Source organism: Dromiciops gliroides, chromosome 4 (genome assembly GCF_019393635.1).
Source record: "Dromiciops gliroides isolate mDroGli1 chromosome 4, mDroGli1.pri, whole genome shotgun sequence".
Lineage (NCBI taxonomy): Eukaryota > Metazoa > Chordata > Mammalia > Microbiotheria > Microbiotheriidae > Dromiciops > Dromiciops gliroides.
The window spans coordinates 13,616,980-13,638,522 of NC_057864.1; the positions used below are offsets into that span (position 1 = coordinate 13,616,980).

Genomic DNA, 21,543 nt, shown 5'->3' on the forward strand with positions numbered 1-21,543 from the left:
TCTGAGTTCATCTACATATCAATCTAAATATCTACATATATCTATCACCATCAATGTAGATACATTAAATATCAATCTGTATTATTGTTGTTGTTCAGTCATTTCAGTCATCTCTATCTCTTCATGAACCTGCTTGGGGTTTTCTTGTCAAAGACATTGGAGTGGTTTGCCATTTACTTCTCCAGCTCATTTTACAGATGAGGAAACTGAGACAAGTAGGTTTAAGTGACTTGCCCAGGGTCATACAGCTAGGAAGTGTCTGCAGCCAGATTTGAAGTCATGAAGATGGGTCCAGCTGCCCCATCTACCAACATAAATATAGATAAAATCACCAAGGCCAGGAAGAAATCTCAGGACTTAAATGTGAGGTTTTTTTCATGGTGGCCTCTGAAGACTGAAGTATCGTCATTTATTGAGTATATCCCCATCTTTGGCAGTTGCCAAGTCAAATGGTTTGGTACAGAACAGGTCAAGTTAAAGCAAAGGCTAACCAGCATGATGATGCCCCACCTCCTAGGTGGCCCCTGCCCACCCTCTCTATGCCCCTGCTAGCTGCCAGGGCCTTGACATTCTTCAATCAATCATGTGCCTCCCAGGATTCCAGGAGGCTGGTCAGGGAGACGCAGTTGGGGAGAACCACGTGCTGGCACATTCTGTACCTCTGGCAGATCTTGCTGTGCTCTCCATTGTTTTCTGGTTCAGAAAGGAGCTGAGGAGGGAGGTTTTCTCCCCTCCTTTCAGAATCCCTCCCACAGACCTTGACAAGGACAGCTCAGAAATGCTTTTCAGAGGTAAGAATCTCAGATTCCTTCCCAGCACCTGCTGCCTCGCCAATACCCCTCGAAGATAAACATACCGAGGAGCCACCTCTTACCCAGCATCACAGAATGAAGTGAGAAAATACAGAAAAGGCTCACTGGGTCATAACAGCACCATGTTCACTTAAGTCAGCAAAGGGAAACTAGCCGTCCTCTGCTAGACCCAAGCCCAGACCCTGGAGTCACAGGCTCATGTGAGTCCGAGTCCAGGTTTTGCCACCTACTCCGTGGGTGATGACCACTCTGGGCTTCAGTTTCATCCTTTGTAAGATGAGGGAGATGGACAGAAGACTACAATGGTCCTTTCCAGATGCCGATCTGTGATCCCACAGTTATTCATCTATTTACGGTTACTGGCACAATAATTTGGTCTCTAGCTTTGATATGGCTTAATGGGGAAAGCCCCAGATTTGGGGAAAGGGGCCTCCCTTTGACCCATCATTAGCATCCCTTGGGTAAACCTGGACAAGACAGATCATCTCCTTGGGCTTCAGTTTCTTCTCATGTAAAAGAAGGGCACTGCACACCCTTTGACCCAATAATACAACTACTAGGTCTATATCCCAAAGAGATCATAAAAAAGGTTAAAGGACCCACATATATAAAATATTTATAGCTGTAAAGAATTGGAAATTGAGGGAATACCCATCAATCGGGGAATGGCTAAACAAGTTATGGTATATGAATGTAATAGAGTACTATTGTGCTGTAAGAAATGATAAGCAGATGGATTTCAGAAAAACCTGAAAAGTCTTACATGAATTGATGCTGAGTGAAATGAGCAGAACCAAGGGAACACTGTACACAGTATCAACAACACTGTGTAATGATCAACTGTGATAGACTTAACCCTTCTCAGCAATACAGTGATCCAAGACAATGCCAAAAGACTTATGGTAGGAAATGCTCTCCACATTCAGAAAAAGAGTTATGGAGTCTGAATGCAGATTGAAGCATACTCTTTTCACTTTTATTGTTGCTTTTTTGCTATTGTTCTTGTTTATTCTTTCTTGCATTATTTTGTCCTTTTGTTCTGATTCTTCTCTTACAAAATGGCATCTGGGGAAATATGTTTAACACGATTGCAACGTATAACCTAAAAACAAAAAATAAAAGGACGGCAGTGGCCTCTAAAGTTCCTATGACCCCCAGGTCTCTTGATGGAGGGAAGTGCATCCTTTCTTTCCTGGCTCTCCCAGCACCCTGCAATACCTGCTCCCCTCCTCCAAAGGCAAACAAGTTCCACATTCTAAGTATAGTCTGCAGTAATGGCAATAGGTGGGAGAACTAGGAATTCTGCTCACAGCCTGACACACAAGCTTTCATCTTAAAGAACAGATAAATAAACAAACTCTGACTTAGGGTCATTTCTTTTTGGGGAATAGATCTGACTTTGGTCTGATTCTGGTATGCCAAAGTCCCAGCAAGCAAACTCGCTTTCCCAATCTAGACAGATAACCAGCTCTTCCCTCCCAGGCTTTCAGAGTCACCTGGATATACAGAGAGGGGTTAAGTGACTTCCTGGGGGTGGAGCAGAGAGGGGTGCCACAGTCAGTATGTTTCAGAACCCACATCTTCCTGGCTCTGAGGTTGGCCGGCTATATACTCTCCTGCCTCTTCAAATGTACATTTTCTTTCTTTTCTTTTCTTTCTTTCTTTTTTTTTTTTTTTTTTGGTGTGGCAATGAGGGTTAAGTGACTCGCCTAGGGTCACACAGCTAGTAAGCGTCAAGTGTCTGAGGTCAGATTTGAACTCAGGTCCTCCTGAATCTAGGGCCGGTGCTTTATCCACTGCGCCACCTAGCTGCCTCTCAAATGTACATTTTCTAGTGGTTAAGGTGGCTGTGTTTTAGCTCCTTTCTTTCAACAATAGACTATCCTCCCAAGCCAGGCTGCTGAGGATGCCAAAGCACTTAAACTGCTGAGAGGCAAAGGCTCTTTTAAGAACTGCTGGGCACAGGACATTTCCTTTGTCACTAAGGAACTTTAACTGTCCCTAGCCAACACCAGAACACTCACTTTGGGTGGGATTTGGGGCCGGAAGGCATCCATCTAGTCCCTTCTCCTCCTTTTACAGATGAACAAACTGAGGATCAGAGAAGTGACAGAGAAGGAGCCTTGGCTCTCGACAATTCTTTCCTTTTCACTCAGGAATGGTGATTTCACTGCCACAAGGAGCTGAAGGCATATAAAGCCAATGCCCTCGCCAGGCCATCTTTCCTGCAACTGACTTCTCGTCTCTGAGAACCACCGAGGACACCAACAGGGGTTAAATGACCAGAGCCAGGCACTGAGCTAAGTGCTGGGGATACAAAAAGAAGCAACAATTAGTTCTGCCCTCATGGAGCTTACAGTCTAATGAAGGAGGTGAACAAATGCACAAAGTAAGCCCATCCAGCATAAACAGGAAATGATTAACAGAGGAAAAGTTCTGGGGTTGAGAGGGGTGAGGGAGGCTTCCTAGAGTGAATGAGAATTGAGTGGAGACGTACTGACAACTCCTATTCATCCTCTATGTAGAATATTTGCACACGGTGGTTTGGAAATTGTCTCCCCACTAGGGTGGGAGCTACTTGAGGCTTGCTTTTTGCCTTTCTGTGCATCTCCTGTATTTAGCAAAGTGCCTGGCACTTAGTAGGTGCTTAATAAATGCTTGTCACCTTGCCTTGCCTTCAGAAACTTGCTACTTGTTTGATGACGACTGGACAAATCACTTGACCTCTCTGGGCCTCAGGTTCCTCATTTGGAAAACAGGGACTAATAATATTAGTATTTACCTCACGGTTTTGTTGTAAGGATCAAAATTTCAAGCACTATGGGTGAATAGGAGCTATTTTGTAAATCCCAAAGCAACGCATCCTCTGTACAAAGAGAGGTGTCCACTTCCCACATCTCTGTGGTGCCATTTCTTGGCTTGGATCCTCCCTCCTTGAGTGAAGGACTCTGCCCTTGGCACTACGCCTGCCTACCAATGCCAAGGGCTCCAAGACTAGTTGAGCAGGAGGTGCCACAGCAACAAGTCGGGACAATGGAGGAGGAAGAGAGAACGAAAACGCTTCTGTTTTTCTAATTTGGAGAGCATTCACGCCGGGGAGAGGGAGCCAGGCCAGAGGCCTTCACTACACTCCAAGACAGGAAATAAGAGCTTGGCCTGATGGAAACTGAAGGCTCCTTTGAAGGAGAGGTCCCAAGTCTTCCCAAAAGTCGGGAGGAGAAGGGTAGTTTTCTTAAACCCCGGTAAAAACTCTTTATAAAGCTCAGGCTCCAAGCTTCCCCAAACACCATAAATAGCTGTCATTCAGTCTAAAGATTAGTAATACGATCACAATCATTTGGGGTTTCAGGGTGGAATTATGAAAGAAAATAAACAAACTGTACATGCCCTCTGATTCAGGATCTGACCCTGGGCACACACATACTGTAATGAGGTCAGAGGCAAGAAAAGAGAAGCTTTCGATGACACCCAAATAGTCAGAGCAGCACTTTTTGGGGTAGCAAAGAACTTGGTGGGGAATGGATGCCCTTTGATTGAAGAATAGCTGAATAGCCCGTGAAATAAGAATCGAATATGGAAAATAACTGGGCAATGACAAAGGAAAAGCAATCAACAAGCACTTATGAAATGACTGCTGTGTGCCAAGCTCTTTGGGAGACTCCTCCACAGAATAATCCTTGGCCTCAGGGAGCTTGGGTCTATTGGGAAAGACAAGACATATGTGTGCAAGTATATGCAAAAGAAGGTCAAAATAAATATGGGGTATTTTGATGGCAGAAGAAATGAGCATCTGGGAGGTATCAAGAGAAGAGTTCTTCCTAAAAGAAACCTTAACCATGCCCCTTTAAGGCCCATGCCTTCCTTCATGGAGTACTTCTGCTTCACTCTCTCTTGTTCATACATAACTGCTGGCATGTTGTCTCCCCCATTAACCTGTGAGCTCCTAGACAGCAGGGAATGGGATTATTCTTATTATTTATTTTTGCCTTTCTTTATCTTCCAGTGCTTAAGACGGTACTTGATATACCATGGGTGCTTAATAAATGCTTGTTGACTTGACTCATAAATAACTTGGAAAAAATAACAAGCATTCTGAGAAATACAGGAAGTCTTATACGAACTGATGTAAAGTGAAGAAAGCAGGCTGGAGAAACAGTATACAGAATGACTACAACAATGCAAGGAGATAAAAATCCAATTGTGGTTCTAGAAAAACAAAATTTGAACATGACTCCATCCTTTCAGAAGAAGTGGGGGAGCACTAGGGAAGAATGTTGTAGACACTGAGTCACCCGTACCCAGTGTCTCTGTTTAAACTGTTTTTGTTCTAAAGGGAAGCTTTGGGAGGGGGGGGCATATTTCTAGAAATTACTAACACGTGACTACAATCTATGACCTAAAAGATAATTATCATCTCAAGCTTCATTGACCATGATTGTTCTCTTCATCTTGCCTTTGTCTAGCCCCAGTTGATTGTATCTTGACCAGAGCGCCAGAGCCAATCATCTTTCTTCACAGTTGCTACTGATTATCACCATCAATGGTGTTTAAGTAGGAATTGACTTTGCCGGTCTCTCCCCTCAGGTCCCAAGCTTCCCCCACCTACCTGAATTCTTCACATTTTTATAACTCTCTGAAACTTCTACTCACATTCACATGCATTTTTATTAGCAGAAGCTGTAAGAGCAGAGAACATGCCAAGTAACACTGTGCTACAGATGTCAACAGATGTCACAGCCAATGATCTCCATCACCCTAAGCATCCCGACTTTTCCATCTGGCTGGCAGCCCTTCATCTGTTCCCTACTGACAAACAGTCTCTGGATTACCAAATGGCTCCTTAAGCTTTCCTAGCTCATCATGTCTGAAGTTAGAAAGGGCCTTAGAGGTCAGTCTGATCAACCTGTTTGTCTTACAAAGGAAGAAGATGAAGCCCAAGGAAGAGAGTCATCAAAAGGCCCTCTCGTGCTGCCCAACTAGAACCATTATCCCCTTTGCAATATCCTCAACACTAAGTTATCTAACCTTTGCTTGCTGACTTCTGGCCTAACAATAACTTTGGAGAAAGGCAAAGCTACATGGGATCCCAAACATCAGGACTCACAAGTCCAGCTATTGATGGAAAAGAAAAATCACCACCATATTTATTTTGTATGAATGCATTACCTGCAGCAGCAACAAAAATCAGCTTCATACATGTATTAAAATAGGATTACTGTGTTGAAAAAAGAAAATTAGATGCTTTTTTAATAAGAAAAAACAAATGTGTGGGGGGGAAATCATGTCTCTGATATCAAAAGAATTTCTTGTATCATATGAAGAGGCATAAAGAACTACTAAGTATAAAGTCTCACTTAAAAGCAGAAACCACCTATTTGCTACCTGCAGCTACTGATCCGGTGAAAAGCACTTTTGTATAGTTCTAAGTGCAGATAATACTGTGGTAAAAATTATCCTTTTGTCTCAAAACCTTTGAAATCAATTAACTGAGAAATCAAAAAACTTCCTAGTTTTCATTGAAACTGGATGAAGCAACAAATGCAATTTAAGATGCTCATTTGATTACACATGGACTGTTATGTTGTTGAAACTGATGTTAGGCACAAGTAACAAGTAAGCTTGGTCCCAGAGAAGATATGAGAAAAAAAGTACCTCCCTCCCTTTTTTGCTATAGTGAAAGATTACGGGTGTGGACAGAACACTGACAGACTCAGTAGATGTGTGGATAAGCGTTGCTCACTTGCTTTCCCCACCCTACCCCACCCCCTTTACTGTTTTATTAATTGTTATAAAGAATGACTTGCTGGGCAAAGGAGGAGAGAGGCAAATAATTGGAAATAAAGGCAAAGGAAAAGGTAACAATATCAATACATTTTTAGAGAAAGAAATAGTAAATGTTTATTACTTTACATACTTACTGAAAGTAAAGTTATATCAAAAGAAAATTTCTAAAAATGTGTAGGGATTTAAATATATACGTGTATGTATATATATATATGTATATATATATACACACACACACACACACACACACACACATACATACATACAGAAAGAGAGAGAGAGAGAGAGAGAGAGAGAGAGAGAGAGAGAGAGAGAGAGAGAGAGAAGAGGGAGGCAGGGGAGAAATTTCATTAAAGTCTACAATGAAGGAGGCTGACTGATGCCAGGATAAAATACAGGTATGAGCACTGACTTAAAAGGTTCCTACATACATATGGTTTTTCAAGCCACAATCAATTTTTTTTTAATCTGTTAAGAGGCTCATTGAAAATTCATGTGATTGTGTCAGGACAGAGCATAAAGCACTTTTGTATTACTGAAAACTAAACCACTTTCTGGTGCTTATGTAAGTCAATGGGTATTCAGAATAAAGGGCCATTTTCCTTAGCAATAATTGTTCAAATGGAGTAAATTCTTTTTTTTTTAATTGCCCTCTGTAGGTGCTTAATCAAGTTTAATGACTGACCGACTGCTAATAACACCACGAAAGCTCCCTTTCCATCTGCTTTGCTACTGCCTCCTAAGGCCCACTGGGCCCTTCCATCAGACTGGCAAACGAAATCTCCTAGGGAGCCCCTGAAGGGCATGGCCTGCCTCCCTCTTCTGTTTTCCCAAAGCTCAGCAGAGTGCTTTGGATATCACTAAGCAAGCATTGAACAAAGGCTTCTCCGTTTCTTTGTTCCATATAGTCCTTTAGAGACTGTCTCAAGAGGCTTCAGTCAGAGCCCACCCTCCTCCCTTATGGACAATGCCGGGCTTCTGCAGGAATGTGGGGTACAGAGATCCACAGCCCGTCCTCAAGAGCATCGTTGAGAGCTGCTCACCCCACCCCCACCCCAAACCTCTCTCTTCAATCAGGAGCGCCCAAGAAAGGGATCTCCCCCTGCCCCTTTAACAGACTGGGGAAGCCCATGGATGCCTTATTAGAATGAGATTGTAAATGAATAAAATAAAATACAGGTGATTGCAAAGGCAACCAACTATACCGAAATACAATTATCAAAGTCTTTTTTAAAACTGGGTTTTCGGCTCTGTCATCTCAAATCCTCCCCACATTCCTTCTTCACAGTATTATCTGCTCCTGTGAGAATCACAAGTCAGATGCAGCAGTGGGCAGGAGTGACAGGTTTCCCCTGACTCTCCTTCATGGCCTGGATGCAGGCAAGGAAGGCAGACAGCATCCCTGGCTATGCTTCAGGTCAAGCCCAGATAGCTACCTTGCCCCTCCACAGCAGGGATGAGTTTTTTCAAGTTTGTCTCCAAGTGAGCAATGTTCACTCTGAGCTCCAAAGGGTCGATGGATCTTAAGGACAGACCACTGACACATTTTCAGAACAAAGTGATAGGTTTACAATCTGTCCGGCAGTTCCCTCATCACTGTTTGAAAATTCAAAAAGGGAAATCCCAATGGGAATGACCTCTTACTTAGGTGTTAAATGCTTGAAAACCAGCAGATAAATCCAGCAGACTTATGTGTTGTCACCTCCATTAGTTTCCTAAGAGCAAGGGCTGTTTTTGCTTTCCTTTATACCACTTAGTACATAGTAGGTATTCAATAAATGCTTCCTGTCTTCCTAACAGTTTTCATTTGCAGAGTGCTTTACATATCTCATTTGATCCTCACAACAAGCATGTGGGATAAGTGTTATTATCTTCACTGAGATGTTGATCAGTCATTTCCATTGTGTTCAACTCTGCGACCCCTTCTTCCAGTTTTCTTGCAAAGATTTTGGAGTGCTTTGCCGTTTCCTTCTCCAGTTCATATTACAGATATGGAACTGAGGCAAACAGGGTGAAGTGACTTGCCAGGGTCACCCAGCTAGGAGGTGTCTGAGGCTGGATTTGAAGATGCATTATGGCACCCCCTAACTGCTCCTTAAGACAAAAGTATGACTTAGAACTTTAAGAAGTAAACAATCATGTTGATTTTTAAAATACTGGCGAGGACAGCTAGATGGAGCAGTGGATAGAGCACTGGCCCTGGATTCAGAAGGACCTGAGTTCAAATCTGGCCTCAGACACTTGATATTAACTAGCTCTGTAACCCTGGGCAAGTCACTTAACCCTCATTGCCTGCAAAAAAAAATTAAAAATAAAAAAGGAAAAAAATAAAATACTCATTGGCTTGTAAGCCCAGTGAGTTCACAAAACAGCTTAAGGACTGCCCTTCTTATCTCGGTGACTGTCTAGTCCACGAAGCTTTGGGGCACAAGCTGCTGGGTGTTGCTGCTGAGGAAGGACATCCATCCTTCCTGGAAGAGAGAGGCCGAGCAAAGGGCCAGAGAGCTGCCCAAGAAGCAGAAAGGTGGTCACAGACCCAGTGCAAGAGACTCCTTTGCTCTATCTGCTCATTCCTAGAAGGTAGAATTGGGAACAATAAGGAAAGAAAGGGCAGGAGTTTTCATAGATTTACATTCCCTGTAAAGGGGGGGGGGGGGAAATGCCCTAAGTCATAAAGCGGGAAAGACCTGGGTTCGAATCCTGCCTCTGACACTACCTGGGTACTTGACCTCACCTGTAAAAATCAATGGGGATAGACATATGATGCCTGAAGCTGCTTCTGCTCTACATTTTTCGTCTACTGTCCCTATGGGGTTTTGTTTTGTTGCATTTACATCACTGTTTAATTTATTGTTCATCAACTTGACAAAAACAAAGTGTTGCTTGCTTTGCCCTTCTCTGGTCACTGGATCCAGGATCTGCCTTCAATTGGGCAGAGCCCATCTAGGAAGTGAGAGTCGGCCTGTTTCTGGATATGGGTCAAAACACAGTGTATTTGTAGGGTCCTCCTTCCTCTTTCCCCTTCTCCAGGCTACTTGCAGGGAAAACTAAAGGAAGAACACACTTTCTGTTACTAATCCAAGATAAATGGTCCCCCCACCCCCAGAGAGGAGGCAGGAAGCTACTGACCAGTCAGTATGTGGACAGAGAGCTGGGCTTGGAGTCAGAAACACCCAAGTTCCTGTCTCCAATCCTAGAGTGTGGAAAAGAGCAGCAAGGAATGGGTCAAGGGGACTGGGGGGGGTTGTAAAGGGTTAGACACAATTGAATCACACCCTGAAGGGGGCAAGGAAGAAGGTTAATAATAGCTCACTTCAGTAGAGGGCTTTCAAGTGTACAAAGCACATCCATTTACATAGATTATCTCATTTGATCTCAACCACCTAGTGGGGCAGGTAGTACAGGGTTGGGGTAGGGGGTGGGGGGTGGGGGGTGAGAGGTGGGGAAGGAGAGACAGAGAGAGAGGGACAGAGAGGCAGAGGCAGAGAAGGGGGCGGTAGAAGGGAGGGAGAGAAGAACATGATAGATGAATAGACAAAGATGAGAGAAATGTATGGATGGTTAGAGAGATAGCTAACAGATAGAGAGATGAGAGATGAATGGATGGACGGACAGACAGACAGACAGATTTAGAGCTGGTAGGAACCTTGAAGGCCAAGTACTTATAGGATCATCAGTTTAGAGCCAGAAGAGAACTCAGAGGCTATCTGGTCCAAGCCCCACATTTTACAGATGAGGACCTGAAGCTGAGAAAAAAAGGAATCATTTGTTCAAGGTCATACAGGTCATAAAGGGCAAAGGTAGAATTTTTTTCAAATGAATATTTATGGGAAAATATTGAATTAAATATTAATAAAATAGGTACTGTTATATTAAAAATGTATTCTCTTTTACTAAGTTAGCTTTAAGTCTTTTTAAAAAATAATATATTTTATTTTTCCACCAATTACAAGTTAAAAAATGTTTTTAAAGTTTGGATTTTTTTTAGTTGCTCATGTATCCCTTCTTCCCTCTCTCCCTTCCCCTCTCTCTAACATGGTAAGCAATCAGATAGAGGTTTTATGTATGCAGTCATGTAAAACATTTTCATATTCGTCATTTCATACAAGAAGACAAATAAAAGAAGAATGAAGGAAAATAGCATGTTTCGGTCTGTATTCAAACAATATCAGTTCTCTCTTTGGAGATGGATAGTGTGCTTCATCATTAGTCCTTTGGGATGGTCTTGGATTGTTGTACTTCTGAGAATCATCAAGTCATTCACAGTTCTTAATCAAATGATAATATGGCTGTTACTGTGCACAACATTCTCCTGGTTCTGCTCACTTCACTATATATCAATTCAACCAAGTCTTTCCAGGGTTTTTCTGAAATCATCCTGCTTGTCATTCCTCATAGCACAATAATATCCCATCACCATCATATACCACAATTTGTTTATTAGCCTTTCCCCAATTGATGGTCATCCCCTTGATTTCCAATTCTTAGCCACCACAAAAAGAGCTGTTAGAAATATTTTTGAACAAATAGGTCTTTCCACCCCCTCTCCATTTTTCAGGCAGTCAAAGGTAGAATTTGAACTGAGGTCTTTAGACTCAAAATCCAGTATCCTTTCCCTTGTAAAGATAACTCTAGATCGCGCCACGCATGCTCTTTCCTTTTTATCCAGGGCTCCATCTAGAGTAGAACCCGTCGCTGCCACCAAGATGTTCATGCCCAAGAAGAAACAAATTGCTATCTATGAACTCCTTTTTAAGGGGGGAGTAATGGTAGCCGAGAAAGATGTCCACATGCCAAAGCATCCTGAGTTGGCAGACAAGAATGTGCCCGATCTCCACGTGATGAAGGCTATGCAGTCTCTAAAGTCTCATGGATATGTTATGGAGCAGTTTGCATGGAGGCATTTCTACTGGTATCTCACCAATGAGGGCATTCAGTATCTCCAGGATGACCTTCACCTGCCCCCTGAGATTGTGCCTGCCATGCTTGAAGAAGTCGTCCTGAGACAGGGAGGCCAAGGCCTAAAGGCCTGGGGAGTGAGCGACCTGCCCGGCTGACTCCTGGTGAAGCTGACAGAGACACATACAGATGAAGTGCTGCTCCCCCTGGTGCTGACAAGAAGGTGGAGGCTGGTGCTGGGTCAGCAACAGAATTCCAGTTTAGAGATGGATTTGGTAGTGGATGTGGCCAACCTCCTCAATAAAAAGTGTAGAGATATTTCATATTGAATAAAGTTTGGGGAAAAAAGATAACTCTACAAATATTTATCCTTCCCATTTTACTGACAAGGAAACTGAGGCCCAGAGGTTCAGTGACTTGCCCAAAGTCACAGAAAAAGATTTCAGAGCTTCTGTCCTGTGCTAACAAGGCTAAGAGCCAATAAACCAAAAATTCAAGTTAAGTCTCCCATGACTTTTACCAAGAAAAGTGACAAGGACTGACCGTCTTCACATGCCTGGGGCCCCATCACCAATCCTTCCAGGCCCCTAGGCTCATCCTTAACTCCCCCCTTCTCTGTTGCCAAGTCCTTTTGACTCTACCTTCCCAACGTCTTTCATGTCCATCCTCTTTTCTCCTCTGATGCCACCCCCACTCTGGTAACAAGCCCTGGTCACCTCATTCCTTAACTACTGCTGTAATTGGCCTTCCCCGCCCCAAGTCTCTGCTCACTCCACTCCATCTCCCACTCAGCTCCCAATGGGTGCTTCCTAAAGCACAGTTCTTGATATCCCTGCACATGGAATGATCTCCTTCCCTCCTCATTTCTACCTCCTGGCCTTCTTCATATCTCAGGCCAGAGCCTACCTTCCACAAGAAGTCTTCAATGCTAGGGTCTTTCCTTTGCAATTAGCTCAACTTGATCCTGTTTATAAACTGTCATTTGGTCTTTTCAGTCACATCCCAACTCTTTGCGACCCACCTGGGGTTTTCTTGGCAAAGATCCTGGAGTGATTTGACTTATCCAGGGTCACACAGTTGGTAAGTGTCTGAGTCTGGATTTGAACTCAGGGAGATGCCCAGCGTTCTGTGCACTATGGCATCCCCTAGCTGCCCATTTTGGCTTCCTTTACTTCCCCAGGGCTTAGCACAGTTCCTGACACATAGTAGGTGCTTACTAAATACTTGTTGACTTGATTCCTAAAGTGACTAACTCCTTCTCCAGACCTTGCTTACAAGATTTAAGATCCATGACTGAAGGCAAGAATGGAAAAGCACTTAAGTACCTACTGTGTGCCAATCTTTGTACTAAGAACCAAAGATACAAGTAAAAAAGGCATTTCCTCCCCTTGAGGAGCTCACAGTCTGAGAGACAACATGAAGGGCAGATAGAAAGGCCCTATGGGGTCCTTAGGATCCTAGACTGAGAGCTAGACATGGGATGAGAGATTTATGACTGGAAAGGAGCCCAGAGGATACCTAGTCCTAGTCCCTCATTTTACAGAGGACAAACCAAGGTCGAGAAACCCAGTACCTTCCCCAGGATGTCCCAGCTATCAAGCAGCAGGGCCAGGATAAGATCCCAAGTCCTCTGACATCAGCAGTGCAACCTTGAGCCAACCATTCACTAGCCTCCGTATCTTCTGTAAAACAAAGTTTACTAGATGACCTCCACAATTCTGCTCTCATCCCAAGAGAGTGCCAAGTAGCATAGGGGACTGAGGGCTGAAATGAGAGCCAGGAAGATTTGTATTTCAAATCCTGATTTGGACACATACTGTCACTTAACCTCTGTCTGCCTCAGTTTCCTCATCTGTAAATTGGGGAAGAGAATAGCATCTACGTCATAGGGTCATTGTGAGGATCGAGTGAGATGTGTATCGTGCTTAAATGCTGCCTATTATTGTTATTATTATGACTACATTCTGACTCCAAGTTCAGTCCTTTTCTCACTTTACTGCACTGGAATTCCGAGCTCCCCCCACCTTCAACCCCCCACCCACCCACCCCCACACACACCTTGCTACTTCTGACCTCTAGGGCTGAAAGAACCACTTAAGGTTGGATGGCTACAGCAAACCCAGAGCACCAGCACCTAGGACAGCGCCTAGACCCAAAGCAGGCTGCATCAGACCAGACTTGGTCGGGTCTTTCCACTGCAGTGCAGGAGCCACACCAGCATGCCCATACCTAACTCAAGCCTTTGGAGTAAGAGGAATATGTTTGATTAATTACAGCGTCTTTCACCCAATTTCTTTCTATTAAGTTTAGCACCTCCTCAGTAAAATCTGAACAGCCACGGGCTCCCAGAAGCACATCTCCCAAGTTGTGTTTTCACATGATTTTCAACGTTCAGAATGCAAAAATGTAACTTATTCTATTTTTTCTAGTACCTTTCAAATAAAAATTGCAGGTTGCTTAATAACAGTGTTCTAAGAGTCTTATCAAAAGTAGTCCTATTAGGAAGAAGAGCCTCATGTCTGGAATACTCTCCCTTATGCCTCTTACCTCTCAGAAGCCCCAATTTCCTTTAAAGCTCAAATCAATCACATACTGCTGGCATGAGACCCTTTCTGCCTCCTTGTAGACTCCTTGTAGAATCCAAGTGTCCCATGGGCAGGGACTGTTTTATAATCATGTATGTATCCCAAGTCCTTGGAATATGCCTGGCACATAGTGGGTGTTTAATAAATGTTTGCTGGTTGATTGGCAATTCCCTCTTTTAAGGAGTCAAAGGACTTCATCCTGATTTCTTAATTCAATCTGTCTAATTATAAGTCCCACATGAAGCCAACAACACATCTCCCTGCTAAAGCAAATCAACAAGCATGTATTAAGCTCCTATTATCTATCATCTCAAAGGAAGGCCCTAAGGGAAAAGAGGATCAGAAAAGGCTCCTTCCAGAGGGTGGGGTTTTAGCTGGGACTTGAAGGAAGCCAGAAGGCAGGAGGTGGAGATGAGGAGGTGGAAGAGTACCAGGCATGAGGGAGGGAGACAGCCAGGATGCCAGGAGTCAGGATATGGAAGCTCCTTCTCAAGGTAAGGCAAGGAGGCCAGTGTAACTGGTTACATGGTGGCGAGTCATGTGCTAAGTGTAAGGGGATACTGAGGCAGAGTTTGAACTCTACTGGGGCTGGCAAGGGGAGACATAAGCGTGTGGATACACACACATTTGCACCCGAGTGTTTATGTACTCATACGTGTGTATATGCAGGATGGACCTGACACTTTGCTGATTTGGGAACTCTTAACGAACAAACTCCCCAGACCAACAGAGATTCGTGCCTGCTCTGCAATGTGCAGTCCTAACTAGATGCCCAAGACACGGAGAGGTTAAGTAACTTGACCAGGGTCACAGAGTCTGTGTCTAATGCAGGACCTCCAACTCAGGTCATCTTGTTTCTGAGGCCAATGACCCAGCAGGAGCAGAGGATCCTTGATCTAGAGTTGGAAGGCATCACAGAGGCCACTGAGTCCAACCCCGTCATATTACAGATGAGGTAGCCAAGATCAATAGAGCTTACCCAAGATCATACGGAGAGCAAGCATGAGAGGTGGGCTATGAACCCAGACCTCTTTCCCATCACACCATACATCCATACACACACATGGAGTAACAAAGTCACTGGGTGGGGGAAGCACCACAACTGGGGAAATTCTTGATGGGCAGGAGGTGGCATGTAAGCCAAACTGCCATCCAACAAGCCACAGAGTCACACAACTATCTCGTTGGGGCTGGACAGGACCTCAGGAGTCATCTAATCCAAGCCCTCGTTATACAGCACAGGAAACCGAGGCCCAGAAAGGTGAAGCTACTTGCATAAAAAGATGATATGGTCAGTCAGTGAACAAGCATTGATTCAGCACTTCCCATTGATTAAGTATTCCCTGTGTGCCAGGCACTGTTATAGGTAAAAAGAGATAGAGTCAAGATTTGAACCCAGGCCTCCTGTCTCCAAATCCAGGGCTCTTTCCATCCTGCCACACCAAACAAACCAAATGGCAAAATGAGTTTGACATATATGGTAGCCCAGTCTCTCCAAAGAAGTGAGGGACTCTGGATGCGGAATACTATCTATACCTCACTATAGATGTAGATCTAGATCTGTATATACATATATCACCAGACTTTTCCAACATTAATTAATGTTGCCGGATTATTTTTACCTTTGCCATTCTTTATTATTAGTGATGACTCTTGGGGAAAGGGAGATACACAGGAAATATAGGATAATGACTAGATTTATTCAAGGTTAAAAGGAACTCCCTGAGATGGAAATTCCTTCCAAGAGTGCAGGCTGATATCTTCTCTACCACTTAGTCTTCCGAGAATTGCCCAGAGCACTAAGGGCTTAAGTGACTCTCCCAGGGTGATACTTTCAGTCCATGTCAGAGAGGCTGGACTTGAACCCAGGTCTTCCTGGCTTAAAGGGTGGCAGCTCTCAATCCATTTCCACCGGGAAATGTGGGTGATGTGAAAGCCAAACGGTATCAATATGTCAAGTGTGTTTATGTGTGAACATATATGCTTAAATCCACATGTCCACCCACAGATAGGTACACATATGCTCATACTTATGTGTGTGTGTTCGTATAAACATACATGTGTGTACATACACACATACACTTGGCATCCTAAAAGTCTTAGTTCTGCTTTAAGCTTTGATAGTTTAAACCACCAGAAATGGTTTCTTCCCTGGGACACTGACAAAGAAAATCATGAATTAACATTGTTGTTGTCTTGTATTTTATTTATTTTGTTAAATATTTCCCCATTATATTTTTTTTCTTTTTTCTTTTTTTTTTTTTTAGTGAGGCAGTTGGGGTTAAGTGACTTGCCCAGGGTCACACAGCTAGTAAGTGTTAAGTGTCTGAGGCCGGATTTGAACTCAGGTACTCCTGACTCCAGGGCCAGTGCTCTATCCACTGCGCCACCTAGCTGCCCCCTATATTTTAATTTGACTCCGTAGTACTCAGGAGTTTTGCTGCTGGGAGCATGACATCACTGCTTTAAATGACACTAAGCCTGCAGACAGATATAATCTTATCAGCCCCTCATGGGGGTCAGTTGTTAAATATGCAGAAGGTACCCAGCAAAGGCAACTTGTTTTCTAGCTCAAGGCCCGGCCCCCACACAAGCCTCAATGAGGCTCCCACACCCCCTAGACCAGCCTGGTGTTTTCTTGGCTCTCATCTCTTCCACTCCCACCCACCATTTGCTGGATGCCGGCTCCAGAGCCATCTGCATCATGGAAATTTCTAGTTCTCCAGCAGCTCAGATTCTTTTCTTGAGATCCCCTTGTTCAACCAGTTTTCACACACATACACACCACATGCACACACATTTATTGCAGGCATGTATATACATGTGTGTATGCACATTCGCACACACATGCTTATGTGTTTGTATATACCTATCTGTTTGTGCATATATGTATACACACAGCTGTCATATCTGTCACCTGCACAAGGAGAACTGACAGAGAACATAGAGACCACACCCTCCTTGGACTTGTCAGGGGCCAGAGAGATTCACTGAGCCCTTTAAGAAAAGATACAACTCAAAGAAAAGAGATAAATACACCACTAGAAAGCTGTAGTTGTGAGAAACATCTCCTGAATCTGAGATCAGAAGATCTGGGTTCAAATCTTGCCTCTTATTTATGAGCTGTGTGACTGTGGCCAAATCACTTTTTTTTTTTGCTGGCCCTCAATTTCCTCATTTGTCAGATGACGTGATTGAGTGAGGTGATCTCTAGGGCCACCACCCAGTTCTAAATCATTTCATACACATACACACACACACACACACACACACACACACACACACACACACTTTTTTGCTTGTTATTCCTTGCAGTAAAATGTGAGTTCCCAGAGGGCAGGAACTGTGTGTTTCTGTTTTGGTTTGGGGTTTTTTTTGTATTCCCATGGTCTGAAGCATAGTAAATCCTTAAATGCCACAGAGACACCAACCTGCACTGGGGACAGGTGCTCTCTCACTCACTGGGTATTCTCTCTACCAATGAAACCACAGTTCCCATCCCTGGTCCAGACACGACTAGTCAGCACCAGTGTCTGGGCCCCATCACTCAGCAAAATTTGATTTCAACCAAATTAAGGTGGAAATAAAAGGGATCACATGAATAAATCAAAAGACAATTTTAAATTCAAAGAACATTGGGATGAGTTTGCCTCATTCTTCAACTGATGTGTCTGTAAAACATGGTAAGCCCAATGTGCTGGCTTCTTTAGCAGGGCAGTTTTGTACTGAAAAGACCCCCACAGGGAACCCTTTTTCAAGTCAATATCTCTTGTGTAAAATATTAATTATGCACACACCACCATCCCCTTCAGGGGAAAAAATAAAACCGAGACTTTCCAAATTTGGTTAATTCAAGACAAGGTATGGGTGTATTTGGTCAGAACCTAGGATTTTGTCTGTGTAGGAATATATATGGGATATAGGATCGATTCAGTGCTAAGAGATGCCTGGGGCACTGAGAGGTTACTTGAGGAGAGGGAGAATGGAATAAGCTTCCATACAGCACGGCCTCTGTGTTAAGTGCTGTACAAATATTCTCTCATCTGATTCTCACAACAACCCTGAGAGGGAGGTGCTATGATTATTCCCATTTTGGAGCAAAAACAAGTCACTTGTCCAAGGTCATACAAGCAGTAAGTATCCAGATCAGCACTCAGGTCTTCCTGACTCCAGGCTCAATGCTGTATCCACTGAGTCACCAGCAGCTGTTAGATAACATAGCTAGTCTCGGTTGATGTTATATCATATTATCTCCCTCCCAACAATCTAGCAGAGCTACACCTGTTTTCTTGCTGTTCCTCACACACAATACTCCATTTCCCACTTCCTTGCCTTTGTCCTGACAGACTTCCATGCCAGGAACGCTCTCCCTCCTCACCAAAATCTCACGGATTCCTTCATGTCTCAGCTCAAACAGCACCTTCTTTAAAAGGTTCTACAAGGGGCAGCTAGGTGGCGCAGTGGATAGAGCAACGGCCCTGGATTCAGGAGGACCTGAGTTCAAATCCGGCCTCAGACACTTGACACTTGCTAGCTGTGTGACCCTGGGCAAGTCACTTAACCCCAATTGCCTCACCAAAAAAAAAAAAAAAGAATCTAGTAAAAGGTTCTACAAGGGGCAGCTAGATGGAGGAGTGGATAAAGCACCAGCCCTGGATTCAGGAGGACCTGAGTTCAAATCCGACCTCAGACACTTGACACTTACTAGCTGTGTAACCCTGGGCACGTCCCTTAACCCTCATTGCCCTACACAAAAAACCAAACAAACAAACAAACAAAAAAAGGTTCTACTTTGTCTCCCCTGCTGCCGGTGCCCTCCCTTCAAAGGTGACCCTGGTATCTTTTTTTACATGTTTTATTTAGACTAATATATGTGCATCTTTTCACTATATATAGTCATCAGACTGTTAAGCTCACTGAGGTCAGGGGCCATTCATTTTTGTCTCTGTATCCCTAGAAACTAGCATAGTACTTGGCATACAACAGGTGCTTATTAAGTGCTGGTTGACTGATTCTTAACTCCAGATCTAGCAACCTTCCCACTATGCCTGTTGCATGACCCTTACAAACCATTTAAAATAAAGCCATTATTTAATCTTAGCAAGCAGAAGCAACCTCGGGTAAGCACACTTTGGTATTTTGAGCAAATCGTCCATTCTGGGACGATGCAAGATTGCATTCTGTGCAAGGTTGGAAAAGTTAACCCTTTGTTCATGGAATATCATGTTCCTAGACATTCCTGTCCATTGGAGGTCTTGTGGCTTCATGGGTCACTCATGCAATCTGACTCATCTCCAGAGAAGTAGGAATGGGCCATGCAGAGAGGAAATGCTTAGGCATTAGTAGCATACATGCTTATAAAAAGCAACATTTAAAGGGGCCCTTCTTGAAGCCCATAGTCAACTCAACAAGCATTCACTAAGTACCTATGATATGCTAGCCATTCTGCCACGTGCTGGGAATGCAAAGGCAGAAAGAGTGCCTGCCCTCAAGGGGCTCACATTCCCAGGGGAAGCAGACATACAAATAACTATGGACAAACAGGACCCAGAAAGGATGGACTGGAGACAGTCCCAGCAGGGAGCCTTGGTTAACCATAGGGCAAGGTTCTTGAGGCAGTAACCTGGAGGCATGGATAGAGTTGGATCACCAGAGCCATTCCCAGTCCCAGATTGGGATTCAACTCATCCTGTACCTGTTCCACTTCTCCACCTCTTTAAACAAACCATTAAAGCATTCCATGCAGTGTTTTCACATTTAGGAGACTGCCAGGGGATACAAAGAAGACCGTCCTCCGGTTTATCTCTAAAAAGTCAGCTTGCCCACGCACCCCACTCACCATCAAGCAGCCACGGCTGGACCCGTCTTAACTCCAGTTCAGTCACCATGAGCCGTGTGATCACATGATCGGGAATCAAGAGACCTTGTTGTATGTACTGCTTGGCCAGAATACCCAATTCTGGTGAAAGAAAAAGGTGGGGAGACTCATTGAAATCACTCCAACACACTCACAGCACTTTCCAATCTTCTCGTTCCATCCCCTGCACTCCTCCCTTTCTTCCCATTCTACATCAACCTTGTTTATATAGTGGAAAAAAATTCAAGTGAGTTGTTACAGCATTTCAAGGTGTCCAGTTTACTGGGAAGGAGCCTGGACCTGAGCATTAATGGTATAAGGGAAATCCCAACAATGCCACGTACCGCTCCTTTGTTGACTTATATTCTTAGAAACATTTCAAAGTCATAGAGGGTCTAAATGGGAGAACACTCATTAGTAGATGGAAAATATTTACCTCTCAATGTCAAACATCAATTCATAGGAACCTTGACTTAAGGCTGAAAGGGAGCCTCTGTTGTTTAGTCATTTTTCAGTCATGTCTGACACTTTGTGACCTCGTTTTTGGTTTTCTTGGTGAAGATAATGGAGTAGTTTGCCACAGATGAGGAAATAGAGGGTTAAGTGACTTACCCAGGGTCACACAGCTAGTAAGCGTCTGAGGCCAGATTTGAACTCATGAAGATGAGTTTTCCTGACTCCAAGAGTAGCATTCTGTGCACTATGGTGTCCCCTAGTGGCCAACTATGCAAAGGGTCATAGGATGACATAGAGCTGGGGAAGAGACACTGATTGATTGCTCCATAGTCCTATCCAATCTCTGCTAATGAACCTGAAGTGGGAATTGGTTTGCTTTTAAACTGGCAGCTGTCTAGAAACTAAGCACATGGTGGGCAGGATAAAGCACCGGCCCTACATTCAGGAAGACCTGAGTTCAAACTCAACCTCAGACACTTGACATTTACTAGCTGTGTGACCTTGGACAAGTCACTTAACCCTCACTGCCCTACCAGAAAACAAAAATGAAATGGCATTGATTGGAATCTGGAATGCTGCTAATGTGCGTATAAGCTTCTTTCTCCAGAAACTAAGCACTTGGAAAACTTATTAAAAGCTTCCCAACAAGAGATATACTATCTTCTTTCCAGGGCTGAGAATCAGCCATTATCTTAAGTAGTGTAGCTCAGACAGTTCTATTACATTCTCAGAAAAGCCCAGCATTCCAAGGATGGTAAGCCTGGAAAAGGCCTGGAGGTGCCATCGTATGGTCCTGGATTTTCAAGTCCGGCTTAGTCTGATGGGCACCACCTCCTCCAGGCGCCACCCAAAGTGTCACAAGGTGAGCCAGGGATGGCTCAGCCTGGGGACTGCATATCCCCCTCCTCCCCCGCTTCCACAAGAGGCCCAGAAGAGGTGCAGAGTTAGAGAACAAAACCATGGCCATCTCTAACAAAAGGTTTCTTGGAAATAGGAAGTACCCGAGCCTGGCCCGAGGATGGGAGCAATTAAGCCTGAGTCATACCCCTGGGGAGGCTCTTGTTGTTGATGCCACTCTTGGCCCCCTGGAAGAAGGAGACATTTTTTTTTCCAATAGGAAGAATCCTGGCCTTTGTGTAGTAAACACCTC

General features: G+C 44.0%; 1 protein-coding gene and 1 pseudogene across 4 annotated transcripts in view; one reads left to right on the forward strand and one right to left on the reverse strand.

Annotated features, from left to right (window-relative positions):
* Positions 1-21,543, reverse strand: part of AK4 (adenylate kinase 4) — an 85,988-nt gene that overhangs the window by 18,863 nt on the left and 45,582 nt on the right. For 3 of the 4 annotated variants that reach the window (XM_043963067.1, XM_043963065.1, XM_043963068.1), the window contains exon 3: positions 19,920-20,039. The exons of the other annotated variant lie outside the window; for it this stretch is intronic. In XM_043963067.1, the coding sequence (XP_043819002.1) occupies positions 19,920-20,039 (120 nt within the window). The remainder of the gene's footprint in view (positions 1-19,919; positions 20,040-21,543) is intronic. 4 annotated transcript variants of the gene reach the window in all.
* Positions 11,094-11,799, forward strand: LOC122725781 (annotated as a pseudogene).